This window comes from Nyctibius grandis, chromosome 8, assembly GCF_013368605.1.
Source record: "Nyctibius grandis isolate bNycGra1 chromosome 8, bNycGra1.pri, whole genome shotgun sequence".
NCBI lineage: Eukaryota > Metazoa > Chordata > Aves > Nyctibiiformes > Nyctibiidae > Nyctibius > Nyctibius grandis.
The window spans coordinates 24,384,336-24,405,208 of NC_090665.1; the positions used below are offsets into that span (position 1 = coordinate 24,384,336).

Here is a 20,873-nt window from a genome sequence, read left to right on the forward strand (position 1 = left end):
CTTCCTGTCCTAAGGAATTTATCTTTTCAATAAAGTGACTTTTCATACAACTAACAGACTACCCTGCTGGCAAATTCTTTTACCTGTAACTATTTCTACTTCTTTTTCTTAGAAGCCTCTAATTCTTTAAAATCTTGCATTACAATGCTTTAGCTTTTGACTGTGCCAAAGCTTTTCTTACCTTAATGCTTATTGTCTTAGAGTGTCTGAAAAATAGAGACAAAGCCCTAGTACAGTGTAAGAGTTGCAGAGACATATATCGAAAGGACATGCCCTGCTCAGAAGATTTTACCATCAAATCAACTGTTTTGATTACCTCTATGCACAGGTGACTGCCCTATAGTCCATACTAATGTTTGTTATGAATGATGAGCCACTCTCTGTACGTCTTTCTCATAGAACTTCATGGCAAAATATAAAGCAAAAGAGGAATGCAAATATGTTGTATTTTCCAAAGAAAAAATACCAGCTCGTTTTCTCTTAATCTTGTTTCATTAGCCTCTGCATGTTAGTCACAGAGGTCTGGATATTTCTCTTTATTAATTCTAATCCTGCTATTAAGATATTAACTTGTTAAGAAATAAGTATTAAAAAGAGCAATGAAATTAAGTTAGGGAAAGATGGCAGTATTCTATAGTGAGCCCTTCCTTCCTTTATGTTTATCTTCTTTTATCTTTACTTGTATTTTCTCTTTCCCAACTGTTTTGGAGAGAGAAGTCAGGAAGACAACCTAGCATTTAATATTTGAATTAGGACTTCAAGATCAAAGTTCTGTATTTCTGCCACAAACACTTCTGTATATTTCAGGGCTTTTTGGAACTTGATCTTGCTTACATGAAATTAGAGGTCTTCCCGCATATTTCAATGAAAGTGGTACTGAGCGTTTAATCTGCTTACTGCTAGCTACAGAATGGGGATATACTACTTTTCCACATCTGAGCAGTGACTGTGAAGGATTAAATGTTGGGATGAAAATCCATACATTTGAAAAAGAAGGTATTTCCAATTCAGTGACTTACAGCTTTATTAACTCTGTATATCAAGACTCCATCATAGGTAATGTAATAACAATGTAGGGTATATTATGGCAATATTACAAGAATTTGCAGTACAGAATTATATTTTCCGTTGCAATGACATTTTAATCTTTCCTGTAAAAATAACCATCTGATATAACCACTGAAAATTAAATAAAAGCTCCACAGCATATTAAATTCTTTTTCTATTTTTAACTTTTCACATCTGGAAGCCATTTTACCTAGGGGGCAGGGATTATTGTCTTCCATGTAATTGTAATTGGTGGGAGTTAGACATACTTGAATAATCTTAAATATTTCATGTGATAAGCAGCCTTGTAAACAGAAGTGAAATTTTGAGACTATAAGCTGAGGTTTTATTTGTAGAAATAATAAAATCAAAAGAAAATTTTATTTTCCTGAGCCATTCTGTGTTTTTACTCATTTCCTCATTTTTAATGTTAAAAGCTTTCTCTTCTGCCTTATAGAAATGTCACATAATGTAATTGTGCAGGCAAAATGCCTGTGCAGATGTGCTCCAGGTACTTAGTGATGTTGGCAGCTGTAAGATTCTGGCTTCCACATACAAATGCATAATGTCTTCTGCAAAACTGCCTTTTGCAGTGAGAATGTATGGTACTGATAAGAGCAGCTAAGACTGTGTGCCAGTGATATAGTAGGATTGACAGATGTCTGTGATGGGTTTTGGCAATGAAAATTTCTAACGTAGACATCTTTCAGAATTTTGGCCAAGGGCAAACCCTCATGTAATGGGTTAAGCTGTAGGAATGCAGATTGTAAACCATTCATTCTTGGATCCAAGTGATCAGCAGTGTAAAACAGTGCTGCGTTTTTTGCATTCCTCCCCATATAAAAGCAAAAAAAAAAGCAAAATCACTGTATCCTAGTAGCATGATATACTATTGTGTCCTCACTGCTCTTGTACCAAATGTTGTACCATTTCTCATATGTCATCAATCAAGTATCAGGAAGGTAAATTCCTTAGAGTATTCTCTCAAATGACTGCTTTATTTATTTTACAGGTTATTTGTGAAATCCTAGCAATGTGCACACAAATGCAAACACAATCATCTTTTTCTCGTTGTTTTCTTCCAGGCTCATCCTCTGACTTGTGCCTAAATTGTAAAAGCTTTGGAAATGTTGGCATAGAACAGGTAATCTGTCACAGATTTACATGAACCAAGACTGCTTTGGTCATCCTGGCTGTCCAGAAAGGTCCTAAAATGGGTGAAATAACAGCCCTCTTAGCTTCCTGAGACTGTATCTGGGCTGAATGGCTGTATCATGACATTTCCAGATTGTAACTAAGAGGACAGGACCAGAGGGATGGAGTGTTTGCATCAGGTGGATTGCCAAAGTGCATTTCAGTACTATTATTCTTACATTATTTCCATTCCCTTACAGGGAGTGGAAATAAGCCATAAAAACTGACTCAACTTCTGTGACAGTTCTATGCAGCAAATCAGGATAGTAGAGTGTTACACCCATTGCACACTAATAAGTAACTTCTCATGCAAGCTGACTTGCCAATATTTCTCTCATCTTCTGTACTCACTGAAATTGATGGAGACCACAAGCAGAATGGATAGAGATAAAATGCTGCCCAAAAAACTCAGAAGCAGTATAAATTGTGATTGCTCTTTACTGTTTTGGCACTAGATGTGTTAATTTTGGATTGTTTCTGTCTATAATTGATTTGCTTTTGTATCCCCCAGCACCTAAATAGTATATGCTACTTACAAGGATTGAGACGAATAATTTTTAGACAGCAGACAGTTTTAAGCCTCAGCATTATTGGGCGCTAAGGAAAACATTTAGGCCATAATCACTTGATAAGTACACTAACGTACAACTCCCTAACTTCAGTGGTGGCTCTGATAGCTACTGAATGACAGTAATTCAAAATTTAAAAAAAAAAAAAGATGATGCTCCAAGATATTTTCAGCTTTAGAAACCAAGTCTTTTCATATTTACTTTGATAAATGATTTTAGTATTTTTCTCCCGAAGATACTAAAAATGCAGAGTACCTAAAACCCACTAGGCAGCATGGAACAAAACGTAATGAAGAAAACTGAATAAAAATATTAGGAAAATATAACTTTTTAAGGAGACTGCAAATACAAAAATATATTGTATTCACATCAGATGATTTCAAGGCATTTTGCAAAGATGTTCCAATAGCATGAGAGAGATGGATAACACAAATATGTAGGTATCCATAATTGAAAAAAAAATAGTACTGTCTCAGCCTATTTTTTTGATGTGCACTTTTAGAGGCCTGAAATTTGAGTTACAGATAGTGAGTAGCTACAGCTTTGACATGTGTCCATTGCATTATGAATAGACATATAAAACTGTGCATGTGAAAAATCAGTATCCAAAAACCAAGGTCACTTTTGAGAATGCGTTTTCAAATCACAGTGCATTAGTGAACAATGGAAAAAAATGGAAATTTAATTTCTGACTTCCACTCTCTAGATATTACTGTTTGCTCATAAATTTGGGAAACATGAACAGGGCTGCCTGTGACTATATGCTGTCCTCTACATGTGTGTTTTTTCTCAACTTCCTGCTCGTACATCAGTGTGAGCACAAACGCAGGCACGTGAATTTTACATTGAAACATTTAACTCAGTTATTTTTTGTGATTAATTATGCCTAAAAGTAAATAAAGGTTCTTACCTTGTAGCTTAGATAACTCAGCAGCAGAGTTTCAAAGAGACTTATTAAAGCCACAGAAACCTTAAGTGAAGTGATAAAATATGTGTATTAATACTGGCTTCTAAAGAATATATGACATTAAGCATTGCAATGAAAAGTAAAAGATAATAAAAAACAGCTTTTCCATGCGTCCTCTGAAACCATTTCAGGTAACAGCATTTAGCACGAAGCTTAAATATTGTTATTTTTCTGACTAAAGCAGAGGCTGTGACTTGAGTCACATTGCTCTTTTTCAAGTATAACGCTCCAGAGAGGCTGCAGGGTGGTCTTTCCAAGGGTTTTAGAGAGCTCCGTACATAGTTTGCCAGATTGTTTCTCAAGTTTCAGTTGTCTGTTCCTAAAAGGTACTGAGATCTTTTCACAAGGCAGAGAAAGAGAAGGAGGAAGCTGTAAATAATGGAAGATAGTCAGCTCTTTACTTTTCTGTAAAGATGTTATGAATGTGTGAAAAAACACTTTTATTACTGTGTATAATTCAGAAAGTTGAAAACGGCAAAAAATTATACAGATGAATCATTATTTATTTTAATATTTAAATGCAACCAAGCTCAACTTACCAGCTTTCACTTAGATTATATGTAGTTAGTGTATGTATTATGTAATCCAAAACTATTTAAATAGTCAAATATCAAAATAGTAAAAAATTTACTTAAAACATTATACATATTAAATAATCACAAAACTTACTTAAATCCTTTGCATGGCCAATATTTGTATTTTAATGTGGGAATATTCTATCAAGAAGATGTATAAATTCAGCTGGAGCCTGAAGTCAAATAAGCCTCAGGATTTTTAATTTTAAATTACTAATTAATTTTAAATCACTACTACTGAACACTTGGTAGAGTGCACTATTTGCACTCACAATATCATTATCTAGAATTAAAAAAGATGCTATGAATTGGAAAATTATTACAATATTCAATCAAAATATGGTATCAGTTTGTCCAAATAAGTATTACTGTTTTATATAAACTCAGGTTGTATCTCAAATAAAAATAAATCTTTGTTTGCAACTATTGTATATATCCTACTGTGAATGCATGCACATACACGTATGTATAAATTCCTATGTTTATCAAATAAACTTATTAGAATAAGCATATTCTGTATGTAACCATAAGCAAATAAATCTCTCTGTATTTTTTAATTAAATTGAGTACAGTAATCTGAATGTCTAGGTCAACATTTATTCAAACTGTGCATATTTTAAGCAAGGAATTGAAAGGTTTTTTCATCAAGGGATTCTTCCCTTAGTAAAATTGTATATTACATAGGGTTACAAACCATCATAATGGTACCACTAAGCATGTTGCAAGAATATAATAGTATAACCATTCTGGAAGCTTAAGGAATTCTGAACAGAAAAACACGTTTCACAGGGAGAATTCCCACAGCACTCTCCACAAGTAAAAAAAGTGTTCCTAAAATGAGCAGGCTCCAGGACACTGAGGACTGAACCACAAACTTCAAAAGATCTCCAAGGCCCACAAAGCACTGATGTAGTGCATCTTTTGTGACATATTCCTCTAAACATGTAGGCTTCTATATTATGTAGTAACTTTAGCTTTCTAGTGTGTTTAACAAGAAAGCCCATGAAGCATGTCAAAAGCTAGTCATAAGCAATTATGAAATTTAAACTCATCATTAGAGCAAACAGTGACTACTTGACTCAACAGAGCTTGATAATTCTAAGAGAAAAGGCTAATACTACAATATTTTTTATAAGCTTTAATACTTTATAAACATATTGTAAAGCCATATAAATTCAAATCAGTTAGCTCAGATCAGCTTATCTTTATGCTTTTGCTGTACTTGGTCATCAAGTAGATTTCTTTGTTAATATCAACTTTTCCAAGTATCCTTTAACATCACTAAAATGCTATAGATCAGTATTGTCTACAGTTATTAAATGGAAATAGTTAAAATGGCCATTTACATATTACCTGTAATCCCCATAAAGGCAAGCTTCGATTCACCCAAATAATAGGAGACCTGTTCATTATAATAAGAAAATAAATATGAAATTAATCAAAACCTGGTTAGTGTCTTGAACAAAATCAAAAGAAAAAAATTTGTATGTGTGAATAGAAATTAGAGCAGCCTTATTTTTTAAAAAAATTCTCAGTAATAAAAATTCTAAATCAGTAGTTATCTACTGAGTATTGAGATTGCTTGTACTTCTAATCCAGAGCCAATCATTGAGTTCCCATGGGAGTAATCCAACGCCTAGCAACACCAAAATCTTTTATTGGCTTCAGTGGCTGCTAGTTCATCACGGTGATTCCAGAAATAATAAATTAATTTGAGCTTTTGAATCTAGAGGTGCAGAGGAATAATTCTTTGTGGTAGGAAAAAGAAACTTGGTAATTCTTTTGTGTAAACTTTTTGCTGTCTGTGTTAACAATATAAATGGTATCTAACTCATAGGGGCTCTCACATCTTGGAAAAATCTCGTGTTGTTTTAGTATTTACTAAACTCAATGATAATAGGCACTTGATACAGTACTACTGGAATCTGGCACACTCAATGGCACAATAGTTTACTGTTAGTCATTTACTGCTAGTCATAATTGTTTTTTAAATAAGGACATCCATTTTTTTTCGTCAAGGTGTAAGTATTGATGGAATTTAGATCTTACAAGATCATCCTATCCAGCAGTTCCCTTACTGCAATCAGAGAAACAATTAAAATATTAAAGGCAGTTTTGAATATTCAAGAACATGGAAGTAATTGCTTGAGAGTTATGGAAACATCACTATTATATGTTAAAATGTCACTATTCCAGACGGAAATGGATTTGTCTTCCTGCTTCCCCCCCCTCCCACCATTATGTGGACTTTTGGCTTGCCTTTTTAAATTAGGAACTCACCAATCAATCGTTCCAGGTGTGTAGTTTTGATTGGAACAACTCCAGTTTAATTCCTTACTGATAGTTGTCATCCCATCCACGCAAAGTCCATTTTCATCAGCAAATGTATATGGAAACATGATCATAAAAACATATGGGAGGAAAGGGATATTAATTACATTATTAAGTGTTCTGTGAAATGCATGTAACAGTTTGAAACCCTAGATGGGGTTAGATGTATACAGACATTTTAAAATGTTTAAATGGATATAGACATTTTAAAAAGTAAAATAACTTTTAGAAAGTAGTTCCATATGTGTTCTGTATCTGCAGATAAATGACTATGAAGCATTTCAGGTTACATTTTTTAAAGATTTATTTTCAAAGATGTTCCAATTTAAAAACAATTATACTTTCAAATTCTGAACTAAGTACACAATAAATATTGAAGATCAAGAGATACTAGAAATCCTATCACATGGATAGGCTGGGGTAGAAAGAGCACATATACTTATACCTGCCTTGCTCTCAACAGGAAAGATTGCATCAAACTACACTTTATATCCTCATGTGAGGAGGGCTGGAGATTACGCAGCAGGGATTCAGGTAAGAAACCGCTGACATCTATGTAAGAAAAATAGCTGCTATGTACATGTGATGTCATCTTGCCTTGAACTGCTGACACAAATCCTCCCATCAAATGGTCATGTAAGGATGTGGGAATATATATTTACCAACTATGAGTAGGAGAGGTGCTAAATGGTATCCATTAATAAGGATGCTTTATGTCTTAAACTCTTCCCTGTACACCTGCTGTGCCTGAAGGAGTAAATGAAAGATCTAACTTGTGCAGGCATTTCTGAAAAACAGGAAATGAGTCTGCAGGGGGAGTCTGTGATGAAAAGCATTCCTCCCAGAACTGTCACTTTTAAAACAACCAGGTGATAATGTTTTCTGTGGCTATGCTCTCAGCACACTTGAGTAGTTTCTTTCATCAGGCTGTGACACAGTATCTAGAAAGGATTTTTTTTCTTCCTAACACCACATTTGTAAGAATGCATTATGGCAGTAGTTTAGGTACCAAGCCCTCAGGATCTCTATGGGCAAAACCATTGACATTAATGGGGTACCATTTGGGCACAGCGCTGGTTTGTCTGGCATAGCTTCTAAGACTAGGGTCTTAGAGAGCGTGTAGAAGTGACTTACCTGAAACTTCTCAGCCAAACAAATGTTATACAGAGATAGAACAAACTAACTAGTTTCTTAAATGTACTGCAACACAATATAAGGGAATAATATATATAGAAAAGACAAATACACTCTCTGGCTGATGAATTGTTAAACATTTAAATTGAAGGAACAAACATGTCAGAAAAGGCCTGGGGAATTAAGCAGTCTGCAAGATGCAGAAAAATCTTTGCATATGAATACAAAAGTATTGAAGTATACCTGTGGTGGGAGTGCTGATGTTCTACTCTGTTCTGCATAGCCAGACCTAACCTTGCAGTACAATACGCTCATCTGGGCTCACTAGAGTTCTCATAACAAAACAATATCAGCAGCTTTTCATGCCAGGAAGTATCATTAGCTGTAAAATTTCAAGTCCCTGAGCTGCTGTGCTACTATGGCCTAAATGTCTAAGGATGGATTTTCTCTTCTTCTCACTGTTACAGGTTTTGCAATATCTTTACTGCTTCTTTCCTCCCTACATATTTCCTCTCCTTGAAGAGACATTCTAAGACACACGTGGAGTCAAAAAATAGTTTTTTGCAGTTCTTGCTTTTCCAGGGAGATTTTTTCTGGCCCTTTTTCAGATGTTCTAATTTCTTACAATAAATTTTGACAAAAAAAAATTCTCAAATGCATTTTCTGTACTTTCCATTCACACATCCTTCTCTCATGCACTGCTGAGTAAAGTCAATATTCTTTAACTCACTTTGCTTTGGATTTGATTCTTGTAAAATATAGTATTTCTCCTGTACACTAGCTTTTTTATAGTATTACCTTTATTAGATTTAACTGATTTTTAAATATTAAAATTAGAAGTCATACTTTGTCCTTTGTCTTCTTCACACTTCATTGTGTGAAGAGTGCCAGTCCTATCATCCCAAGCTTAGTATTTTCATCTGTGCTTAGTTTCTTTCAGTATTTAAGGCCAATAGAATCAAATCAAGTGAAAGCAAGTAAGCTAATAAAATGTGGTGCTTATTAGCATTTAAAATTGAGAAGATCCAATATACCCAGGATACAAATACAACTGCAGTACAGGATTGAATAAATTATAAATATAATTTCTTCTATAATTGGTGGTTGATTGTATAACACATGGGAAAAAGAAAAAAAGTAGAGTACCCAATGATCCATATAGAATACCATACTGACAATTGTACGTGTGCAAAATCACACATTGTGACCATAGATCATCATGAGTACAGAATGTACTTTGGGCTTCTCTGTCTTCTAAGTGTTTAGAGAAAGCAGAAGGCTGGAAAATTACCATCAATGTCACCTGCATGAAAGCTCAGTTTCGTGTATTTGTCTGTTTATTTCTGGGATCTGGGATTTTAAGTAAAATTATTTAAGTAAAATCCTAAAATTATTGTTGCATAAACTGGCAACCAGATATTTGCAATTTTATTTTTATAAATATAAATATAAATATGATACTATGAAATGTTATGTGATAATACAACCAAAAGATACAGTTTGCACAACTGTATCCGATGCACAGTATCTGAGTAAATAGCCAGGATTATTTTAGCAGTAAAGTGAAAAAGAATATTGTTATTTCAGTTCTTATTTCCATTCACAATGTAAGACTAGCTTTATAATTCTTTCAAAACATCTGTAAGACATAAAACCAAATCCCTGTTGACAGAATAGCAAACATTTATTTATCAAATTCATTTATTTCTTATACAATTCTTTGAGAGAAGAAATAACAAAAAAAAAAACCATTACCATCCAAGTTCTTGTGTAGGATCATCCAGGAGCACACGAATTATGTATAAGAAACAGCTTAGTAGCTTGAGAGAAAAATTGAATAAACGTATTCTCAGACCTATTTTAAAAAGAAAATACAGAAATAAGTTCAGGTTCTTTACCGTTTCATCCACATTTTAGGTAAAACTAAAGGAACTAGACTAGCCATGCTGCCACAGAGCAAAGAGGTCAATCTAACCAGTAACCTGTCCCTGATATGGGCGATTGGCATATCATACAGAAAGAATGTAAGAATAAGCCTGTCAGATACACATATAATACACCTTTCCAGTTTCCAGAAATCTCTGGGTTAAGACTCAGTCTCTTTAATGTAAAGAACTACTCAGTCATTTGTTTGAAAGCTGTCCTATGCCGTTCATCTTTCCTGATGACATTCTTTGCGTCTTTGTAGTTTACGAGTCCACTGTCTCGAAAGGGGAACCAGAACTACCTATTTGAGATGCAAGATACAGTGACATAAGAAGACATACTTTCAGCCATAGGCAGAGGATATATAACGGCAAGTATTTAAATATTAATATCTGAAAGTCTTCATGCAGCTGTTTCTCATACAGAATATATTAATACTATCCAAACTTATAAAATATTAACTGTAGTTATTTAATGTTGAAGTTGCATAATTATGCTTCTGAGAATCAGGACATCTGAAAGTCATGCTGAATGCACAACTGAACAGAATCGACAACTTGTTCTACAGACCAGATGAATATTGAAATGTTCTAGCTGAAAGGATATATCACAAATACTATCACAAAATATTACAGTATTTCCCACAAACATAGGTCTACTGCACAAAGACAGGATTCCTTCAAAGGGATCCATATGGACACTTGCTTCTATCACATGGGCAATTTATTTCAGTGCTAATTGGAGCCATTATCTACTACAGTGGACCTTAAATGTATTTTAATCAGATTTTGCAGGCATTAGAAGATTAGAGTTTAAATTCTCAGTCTTGTTATTAATTTCAATAGTATTAAAATTTGGCAGTACAAATATTTGTATCTAACTCTTGGTTTTAAGGTTTCATTCACTAATTAAGTTAAAACTGTCAGTTGACTAAGGTTCAGTGTGGGGAGGTCACTTTAAGCATTAATTTTTTTTAGTCCTGTGCACTGAGAGTCCAATTCTGCATGGCTGAACCCTTTTGTCCAAAGCAGAATACCATTGACTGAGTCCTACACAGATGTGACTTCATTTGCACCTAGTCATAGTAAAGATAGTACCTTTTATGGTTGTGTTGCGAATATGTTAGCAGGTCTGCTGAACTCAATATAATTACTTCTGTGGTTTAAGAACTACAGCTCCATTATGCATACCCAAAGCTGTGTGCATACATTCCGTTTTAAGGAAAGAATCATAATTATCTTATGGTAATATTACATACTTTTTGACTTTACTCAGTCCTAAGTGCAAAATGAACACCTTACAGATAAAAGTGATAAATCACCTTTTATATCTACTAGTTCCCCTCCCATTAAAACACCATCTACAGCAAACACAGAAAAATAGATTCTTAAATATTCTATCATGCAATTCTACCATGCTGAAAGAAATCTTAAGGTTTATTACACAACACTGCTTACTACTTTTAACTGGGAAGTTGCAGTTATCACATGAGAACTGGATGGACTTTTACGGAATCTTGTCATCTGTAAACTAGGGGTTAAAACCCTGTGGTCCTGACCCTGAGAAGTCCCACAGCTGTTATTGGCAATTAGGTTTGTGAACATTAACCTAGTGATTCCTGATGTCCTATCAAGAGTAATTAGCCACAGACTATTTATTCCCCAACATGAGTGAAGGAGTTGAAGTAGTAAATGGATAGAGAGGCTGTAGAAGGTAGGTAAGTGTGTTGTTATGCTATTATTTGATTAGGGAAAAACCCCAGTACTTTTCTTGGATGATGCTATGATTTTTTTGCAGCTTTTTGCAAACTGTTGCTGAAGAAAACATTAATTGTTTGTCTGTACTAATCCTTGTGTGGAAGTCTGCTGGAATATGAATGGTTGCCATAACAACTAGGCTATTACAAGAAGGGCAGATAATATTAAAAAAAAAAACCCAAACCAACAAACAAAAAACCCCAAGAAACACCTAACCCCAAACAAAAAAAGCCCACTAGGATTTCTTTTCCTTACCCATTTTGTGTTGCCTAACTTTCTTAGATAAGTACAGAAGTCTGTTGTTTGTTTCTTCTGGGTTTTAGCTCTGTAAGTGTTAATCTTGCTGTGAAACACTTCTTTTCTGCATTGATAATGGCCTGGTTTCTAATCATCATTTGAAATTACATGTTGATCTAAATACCAAAAGAAATGGTGCTTTTCTGATTAAAAACTACATCAATACAAGGGACCCATGCTCCTGGCTGCTGCCTTAAACTCTTAACTCTCAAATCTTAGTCCTGAAAGTTCTAGAACTACTTACGTATTCAAATATTTAAGTTCCATAGAACTATTCCAGGCTATGCCTGACAGTGCTTCAGGCTCTGGTTGTGGAATGGCTGTCTCCCACAGTATATAAGGCAGGGTTTTCGCACCAGACATGCTTTCATATAAGGGTTCTAGTTAGCATAGGTATACAGTGCACATCATGGACTGGGTTATAGCTAAAGTAGAGGATAGGTCTTGAACCATAGGTGATTGGATCAGTTATTACAATATAAATATGGAAGAAGAGACTTCAAGTCTGTCTTGTTTCAGAAGGTCACCTCTCCTAGTTCTGTATGTCTCAGCCTTTAGAAATAAGATGTGGTGTCAGGGGGAGCACAGTTAGTCACCCTGCTAAAGCTTTAATAATTAATGTAGGACTACCAAATAAGTATTCTCTCTGGTCGAAATCTTCTATAGCCTCATAGTTGGGGATGTCCCCTGGGAGCTGGAAGAAATGCGTTTATTCCACTATCATGGAGATCTAGCATTTCAAATATGGGAAGGTGGGGACAGTCACTAGAGAAGGCATTTGAAATAGATTTTCATTTATTACTCTGTTATAAAGAAAGCATTTCATTTCTGTTTGCTGGCTGACTATTTTTGTCCTCTATTTTACATGCTGTCAGTGGATCAACATGGTCTGCTCGACTCAATTTCTTTTCTTCCATTTACAGCCAGATTGTTCAAGTAGCAGGGTCATTTGCACAGAATATCTCTATGTTTTGACACTGGTGCTTGAAATTTGTATTCAGCTACATCAATCATACACTGTTATCCAGTTATGTATTGTTTAATGAGATTGTAATTTCACTGTGTCCATGTAACCATGGTGTTACATCCTTTGTCGTCTTTAAAAGAAGAAATTGGCAATAACAGCTCAAATCTATTTGTTTTTTTGAATAAATATAACTACATCAAATGTTAATGTTTCCTTCTCAGTTTGAACAAGTCTTTGCTATTCTTTGCAGGCATTTTTAAGTACAGAGTGATACATTATACTTCATCAGTACTGTGACTTTCATTTTTATTATAAATTTTTGATGCTTCCCTTACAAGCATTTTCAGAGATTAATCCTCTGATTTAGAGAGCTGATCTAAATCAAAGCGAGAGTGACAGAGATAGCAGATGAAGATTTTACGATCACCTTCCATTATTCCTTTCTCATAAATCTCTAACATATTTTTGTTTTTTAGCAAAATCATCTCAGTAGCAGCTGGCTTTAGGAGTTGGATCAAAATATACTGCTAATAATTTATATCCTGGTGATGGTTATCTTTTATTCCCTCTCCAATGAATTGAAACTTCACTTATTTTTTCTCTTTGAGACTTATTTTAGGCTGTGATAATGCAGTGTGTGATCTTGGCAAGTACAAGCAAGTCATACCAATATGTCATCTTTTTCTCTTTTTTTGGCAGGTGGAAAGCTGGCTGACACCTTTTTGAAATGCTTTTCATGCATTGGTTGAACTTGATTAGACATTTGCTTGCAGAAGATTGAGTGGAAGCTAGGTCGACATTAGACATAGATGAAGGCTTGTTTTATCAGTTTATAGAAATATTTCCAAAACCAGGATAATGAATGAAACAGTTGATATTCCATGCTACCAGTCTGTATGTGATTTAGATCAGAATAGTATTCTGTAGAAAATTCATGTAAATTCTAGAGTTGACTGCTCTGGTTGACAAAACCACATGATATTACACTCTGATGTGTTAAGTTCACTTGTGAAGTCTTAAGGATTAGTGAAAACTGGTGAACATGTGTAGTTTGATTTAGTTATACTATCTGAAAATTTGCTGATACTACTGACAGTTATTTTCTCAATGATAGCATTTACACTTTTAGTACATGAAGGAAGGTTTTCAGTGCTTTCACTGAACACCAACTAAGATCTAAAGGACAATATCTTTCTTTATCAACTCCCTGACACCTCTGGGCAACAGAATCCTCTAATTTCCATGGAGGATTGAATGAGTACGCTTGAATGAGTGGCAGATACTAGCCAGCTTTTGGAGATTGTATTTTAGAGGATTCTGGTTGTGAGTACTTGGACAAGAACCAAGACCTGCATAAGCAGAAGGAGTGTTTGACTGAACTTACTAATTTTGAACACTTTGGTTTGGGGGCTTTTCTTTTTTTTCATTCAGTACAGTAACGATTTTGCTGTATTTCCTGTTTGTTTCTCCTGAAAATTGCCTTGTTTAATGTCTAATTGTTGGTTAAGCTTCTTGTATCATGAGAACTAGCAGCAGTGCTTGGGTAACCTGTGGGATTCTAGTGGGAAATGGCATGCCCATGCCATATGCTGCTGAAGGTATAGTAGGCACCCTCATTCTCCAACTTACTTTCCATGAACCGGCTGCATAAATAACAACAGAAAAAAAACATGCCTCATCTCTTAGAGTTTTCTTTGGAGTCCTCTCCTGAGGACCTGTCAGGAAAAGAAGGTGCCCATAATGGCAGTGTCTCTACTAGCTGTCTACAGAAAGAACTCATTAATGTGTTTTCAATTGTTAATCAAAAACACAGTATGCTTCTACAAAATGTTCCTCAGCTCTGTATGGCATCACTGTGTAGGAGAACTCATCAGAATCTGGATTTTTCCAGCAATCATCAAGCAAGCCAAGCAGGAAAATTCTTGTGCTACTTATCTATGGCATGAACCCATTTCCAATAGGATGAATTAACAGTTGCTTCCCACTCTCTTGCTTATTTCAAATAAAATTCTACATCATTCCTCTCCTTTGGACCCATACATCACACTTACCCAATCATGTCCCAGTATAGTAACTCATGACAACTCTCTTCATGTGCTTAGACAGAAGTGTATGCACTTGGCAGAGGAATGGCCACGAATTCATACTAATTAACTAACATCTGGTTTAATTTTTGTGCTGAGGATCATAAACGTATCTATTTTTAGATGTACAGAGTCGGCAGTTCTGCCATCAAAATGTGTATCTGTAAATGTGTATTTTTTTTTAATCTTGTTAAGATCTAAGTAGTGAAAAAATTCTTTCACTTATCTAAAGCAAGAAGGTACTATGTGGACCTTCCTATCTTATCGGTGAAGAGAGATTTACAGTGAGTCAGGTCATAACTTTATAGATGTTCTTAGTAAATAAACAAGAGTGCATCAAATCCCTGTTTTGTGACTAGATCAGGAATAAAAAGGCTATTTACTGCTTATAGCTTCCCAGACTGCCTTTCTAGCCAGGAGTACTACTCTTTTCCAGTTTAGGATGCTTCTTCTGTTTTGTCTCTTACTCCATTACACACTATATCAACAATGTCAGAAGTCAAAGGCTATAAAGATATAAAACACCTAAAGGTGTGTAAAGGCACTGGGAGAAAAATAGAAGAGAACTAAAACCGTTTGAAGTTGTAGTGTAATTAACTACATTTAAATGTAAATCTACTTCAACTCATCTATCTCTAACAAGAATCACAGAATGGTTGAGGTTGGAAGGGACCTCTGGAGGTTATTTTGTCCAACCCCACTGCTAAAGTAGGGACACCTAGAGATGGTTGCCCAGGTCTGCATCTAGACGTTTTTTAATATCTCTATGGAGGGAGACTCCACAACATACAAACAAAAATGTATGAGCAAAAATTCATTGTTTGCAACACAGATTTGTAAACATAAAATGGAGTATGAAATTGTTCTTCACACATCTCCTGTCTTTGTTCTATTCCTACTGAGGTTTTGTACACATTCTTTTCATATTGGCCAAAATGCAAGAAGAGAGCTCTAAAGCATGCTAATACAGGACAAGAAACTTATTTCAAACAAAAAAATCTTCCTTAGAAAATAAACTTACCAACCAAATCTAGTTAAATGTGTAATAATGTGAAAAAACCTATGTCCCATCTGAAGTTTAGAAGAGAAGATACTCTGAAGGCTGTTCACATCATTTACTAGTAGAGGTAGTCCTCTGCTTTCTGCGCTATTTAGGCACTTGAATTAAGATTACTTTTCCCCTGTGTGTCTGCGTGAGTGTAATAAATGAAGCTTTCCCCATGGATGAACCTCCAGCAGCTTTGTTAAATCTGATTCTCCAGCTGGAAACCAGCAAATAATTCCAAAGTTCAGACTGAAAATATCAGTTATTCACAGTACCGTGCTTCTTTCTCACCCCCCACCTCCCCTGGCATAGAAGAACATTTTGCTTATCACACTTGGAAAGTTAGAGAAGCTTACCCAATACAAAGATCATGTTTTGTGATGTAAAACTAGTATTTAATACTAGCTCTTACAGACAGAAGATCTCATGGTCTGTCTTAATTTTAAAAACTTGATCTAGTCTCCCAAATTTGGTTAGATTGGGACACCAAAAAAGTAAAGTCCTTTCTTTCCTCCTTTCTGTCCATTCCCAGACACAAAGCCATGGAACCGTCTTAACTGTATTACCAAGACCAAAATGTATTCTTTCTATTCCAAAAGCTTTCTGTATAAAGCTATTGTAATTTTAGTTCTTTACAGGTGTAAGGCAAATGGAGGTAAATTCAATCCTGCTACACAGAGGAAAACTGAGGTCAGTTACTGCTCTTCTCAGCTATGAACTCCACTGGTCTAATCAAGATTTGATAATATAAAATGCTTCCATCCCCTTGGACCATCTGCACAGATGTATATAAAGAGATCAATATCATAGTTCCTCCACATTATTCTCCTCCATAATGGCCTATGAATTTAAGTGCATATGTCAATCAAGATACTGTTAAATCGGACTAAAGACAAGGACTACATTTCTGAGGTACCACATTCAGGAGAAGGAGGTATGTCCTCCCCATTAGTTTCCTTTCCAGATTGTTGGTTTTTTTTTTAGTACAGATCAAGTTTTAAATTTATTTAGGATACTTAATAAAATTGAACTCTTCAAAAAAGCTAGGCACTTCTGCAGCTTTTTCCTCCATCATCTTAGAGGCTCTTTGCTTTCCTAGACATAAGGTCATGACTTGTCAATGAGCATTGCAGTGTCAGATCCATGCAAATTAGTCAACATGATTATGAGACAAATAAAATCACGTCACTAAGTATTTGATCCTACAAAATAAGTACGTTCTTTTTAAGTTTAAATAATACTTTCTAAATTTGTTTTGGATGTTATGTAAAACTGACTCCTCTACAGGGTAAAATTTTAGCTCAGAAGAAAATCAATGATAACTTTGCTGTTGCCTTCATGGAATTGGATTCTACTCAAAGTATCACAATTATGCTTACAAAAATTAATCCAACTGCTTACTTGATCTTTGGTTTTTGATGAAGAAGAGCTTTAGTCTCTCTTTAAATGTATTTTCGTTCATATAGAACTCAACTTGCACCCTGAAATATAAAAGGAAGTATTAGAATTGAATATGAAAGATAATAAATGATTTTTAAAAAGTAATTTTTTTTCTAATCATCTGTTCTTTATATGTAACTGGAGGAACATATAGAAAGTGTTCAGTTAAAAGCTCACTTGGATTTGAATGACTAATGTTAAAACATTAGAAACAAAACAGAAAAAACCTCAACAAACAAAAAAAGATTATTTAGTTTATCCCCTTTACATGCAGAATCATTTTCATACTACTTGGACACTCTACACTGCAAACTCAGAAGCATCTACGTTTTTGGTATTTTCATTGGAAGACTATTCTCATATCTGCATCTTTGTAAGAAAGATTTCCTTGATGTTCAGGTTAAACTGTCCATCTCAGTTTAACTCCCTTCTTGTAAAATTGACATTTTAATGATTCTTCTTTTTTCTGTCTTGTTCATATCTCTGTTAAGCATTCATGTCTCAGTTAAGCAAAATTATATTGCAGTTATACAATATTGTACAGAAAATAACTCCCCTTCCTGATTATATGAATGCAACAGTAACATCTTTCTTTCCTCCCTTTTACCCCAAATTTGCTAGGAGGTATTTCATGTTTCTATCCCTCAATTCAGTCTGAGTACAACTCATGCAATAGTTCTACAGACTAGAAGAGAGAAGAAAACTGTTGCAGGGGCTGGCAAGGGGAAAAGGAGGTGTGCATTAGTAGTATAGAAAAAACTTAGGCCATTTCAAAGTTGTGGAGCTGCACTGCTTGACGTAGGATGAGCGCAGCATTAGTTCTATTTCCACTGAAGTCCCTGCTCTACCCAACTGACTGGATCTCCCTCAGCATTCCCAGTTCTCCTCCAACAATGAATCGCTTTACCCAGCACAATTTCTGTGCCTTCTTGAGAAGTCAGTGCTTAGTTTGAGAACCGTTCTACTATTGCTAAAGAATAAAGTGATACCACGAAAGTGAGATCCTTCTCACTTTCTCTGCATACCATAATATGTTGCAAAATTGCATATACTTTTTCTGTTCATAGGCATACTTGATCTTTATTTGAGCATTTATTTTCAGCAGTCTTTCTTGCATCAAATGACTGTACTTCAATTACTTGTTCTTATATGTACTGTCATGTTTCTCAAGCAGGATCCTGAGTATAGTTTTTCCCTTCTTGCATGTGAAGCCTTTGCTAAAACAAATTTGTATAATCTAATGTTATCTATAGTCTCTCTCTTCCCCTCAAATACTTGTCTAATACTGTATATTTCTTACACTTATGGAATTGGAAGATTATTTGGTTATGGGCCTAGAATGGATGGCATCTCAGGTAATGTGACTTTTTCATGCTCGCTTAGTTATTGTCAGTAGTTTAGGCATATCACTTTGTAGGACAGGGTCAGCATGTCATAAAAAGAAGGCTCTTTATGACTCACTTAGTGAGGTCAGTTAATTTTAGCTAGTCACTTAGCTTTGGTGTGGTTTATTGTAGTGTTCCTTGTAGAATGGAGAATTACACTGCTTCCTATTCAGATTAAGCAAAAACATAACCTTATTTTTAAGAATCTATATTGGAACTAAGCTCTGTAACTTCCAGAATTTTGAGTTTATTTCTGTGCAGTGACATGTTTGAGACAGCAGTAAGAGCAACGTCTACCCTAGACCAGCTTTTCTGCCCTATTTGGCTCTACCCCTTCTGTGGTAAGATCTTTGAGCAGTTGGAATTAAAGAGGAAGAGCCCACCTGCTCTCTGCTTTTTAAACTAAGAGTAGCTGCAACTGCATATTTCAAAGAGCTTGGGCCCAGAGGAATATCCTAGAAACTGCCACCAAAGTAGAGGAAAAGCCCATCAGATGAAGAGGAACTTGTTCCTGGGCTTTTATTGAGCTTAAATATAGACTAAGTGTTGTGCTGTTCAAGGCTGCAGGAGTTGTTGCCATTAACCGAAGTACAATTTAGATAGTTGGTAACCTTAAGGCAAGTTAAGGAAGCGTGTCCAGGGGTTTATTAGTAGGTGAGCAGGTTTGTGGGGGCCTGAGCTCTGCTTCAGTTCTTTTCTGCACATTTCCCAAGGTACTTACTGTCATTAATGCAGTGACAGTTTTAGTGGGAAACGTTTCCCGTGATTTGGCAGCTGCCACATGCTAAGTATATATACTCAATCTTCAAGGACTTATCAGTAGGTAAACAAAGTGGCACAAGCTATTGAAGTAAGGGATGTTATTGAAAAGGAGTACAGTATCGGTGAGCTCTTTTACACATTTTAAACGAATCTCTCAGATTTTCAGTAAGAAAATTACAGTAGTCACTTATCATGAAAGAACAACATGTTAACAGTAAGCCACGATTTAATGATAATGAGGAAGGAGGATGTGGGAGCTAATCACTCTCCTATCACTACCATTATGAATTGCTCTGATAGCCTTCTAACAGCTGTCTACTTCTCTTTCCTTAGCAACCTGTGCTCACAGCAGACGGGGATTCCACAGTGCAGCAGTTTCCATGGCAAAATGGATTACGAATGCTGCTAACAGCACTTTTGTGGCTCAACTCCTCCTTCTCCTTCTCCTGACTTTTTAAAAATTAAGTAAAAACTATATCGGCCTTCTACATTTGCAGGAAATAATTATCATGCATCTATAATCAATATACACTTTCATGATACTCTGGCTACCAGACAGAGAATATTTCACTTTGTTTCTTAAAGGTTACTATTTACTAAGTAAAGCTAAAAATGAATGGCTGAAGGAACCACTGGCAGGGATAAGGACAGAAACCTCCAGATACTGTTACTTCCCAATACTCTGCTTTTTATTTTTAGGGAGAACACTCATTCTACTTGAACTTTTGTTGTAACCTTTTAATGATTAAAATTTTACCTCAAGTATTTGCTCTTTTCTGTCTCTTTCCCATTATGAAGTGTAATCTAGAAAAGGAGTATTTCGGGAACATAACGCGAATAAATTCTGATCCGTTCTTGCAATATTAAGATCATTTTGTAGTAGTAGTGGTGGTGAAGGGCTTGAACAAGCTTTTTCTGGACTTAAATACAAGTTAGTAAGGAAGTTTCAAGTGAGTGAGTGAAATTCATTGCCACATACTTATATAAAACTTGATTATTCTGTTTCAGGATAAATACTAGTCGGAATTTGATTCCAAGCAAATGCTTTTGATGAAATGGCACACATGCAGTACAGGGTGATAGTATATGTGTACGCAGATCATCTGGCCTATGGAACAGGTTTGGTTTTGTTCTGTATTTCTAGTGTAAGTAATTTAAAAGTGTAGTTTAAACAATTTGTGCTTCATGGTTTTTATCTTCCTGTAAAAGACATTTGTAGTTCAGTCCACGGTGACCAAAAGGAAATCGAGTTGAAGGATTAAAACACTATTCCTTGAGGATGGTTTCTGGGACAGAAATGTTGATGAACATAAGGATTTTGTGTATGCAGTCAGTTAATCACTTCTGACTTTTTCTGTGTATGTCACAGGCATTGAATATTCCATAAAAAGCT

At 35.2% G+C, this 20,873-nt stretch overlaps 1 protein-coding gene across 2 annotated transcripts in view; it reads right to left on the reverse strand.

Annotated features, from left to right (window-relative positions):
* The window catches only part of KCNT2 (potassium sodium-activated channel subfamily T member 2), a 141,929-nt gene that overhangs the window by 90,489 nt on the left and 30,567 nt on the right, over positions 1-20,873 (reverse strand). For both annotated transcript variants that reach the window (XM_068406327.1, XM_068406326.1), the window contains exons 2-5: positions 17,295-17,374; positions 9,573-9,672; positions 5,706-5,754; positions 3,721-3,780 (exon numbers count right to left, since the gene is read on the reverse strand). In XM_068406327.1, the coding sequence (XP_068262428.1) occupies positions 3,721-3,780; positions 5,706-5,754; positions 9,573-9,672; positions 17,295-17,374 (289 nt within the window). The remainder of the gene's footprint in view (positions 1-3,720; positions 3,781-5,705; positions 5,755-9,572; positions 9,673-17,294; positions 17,375-20,873) is intronic.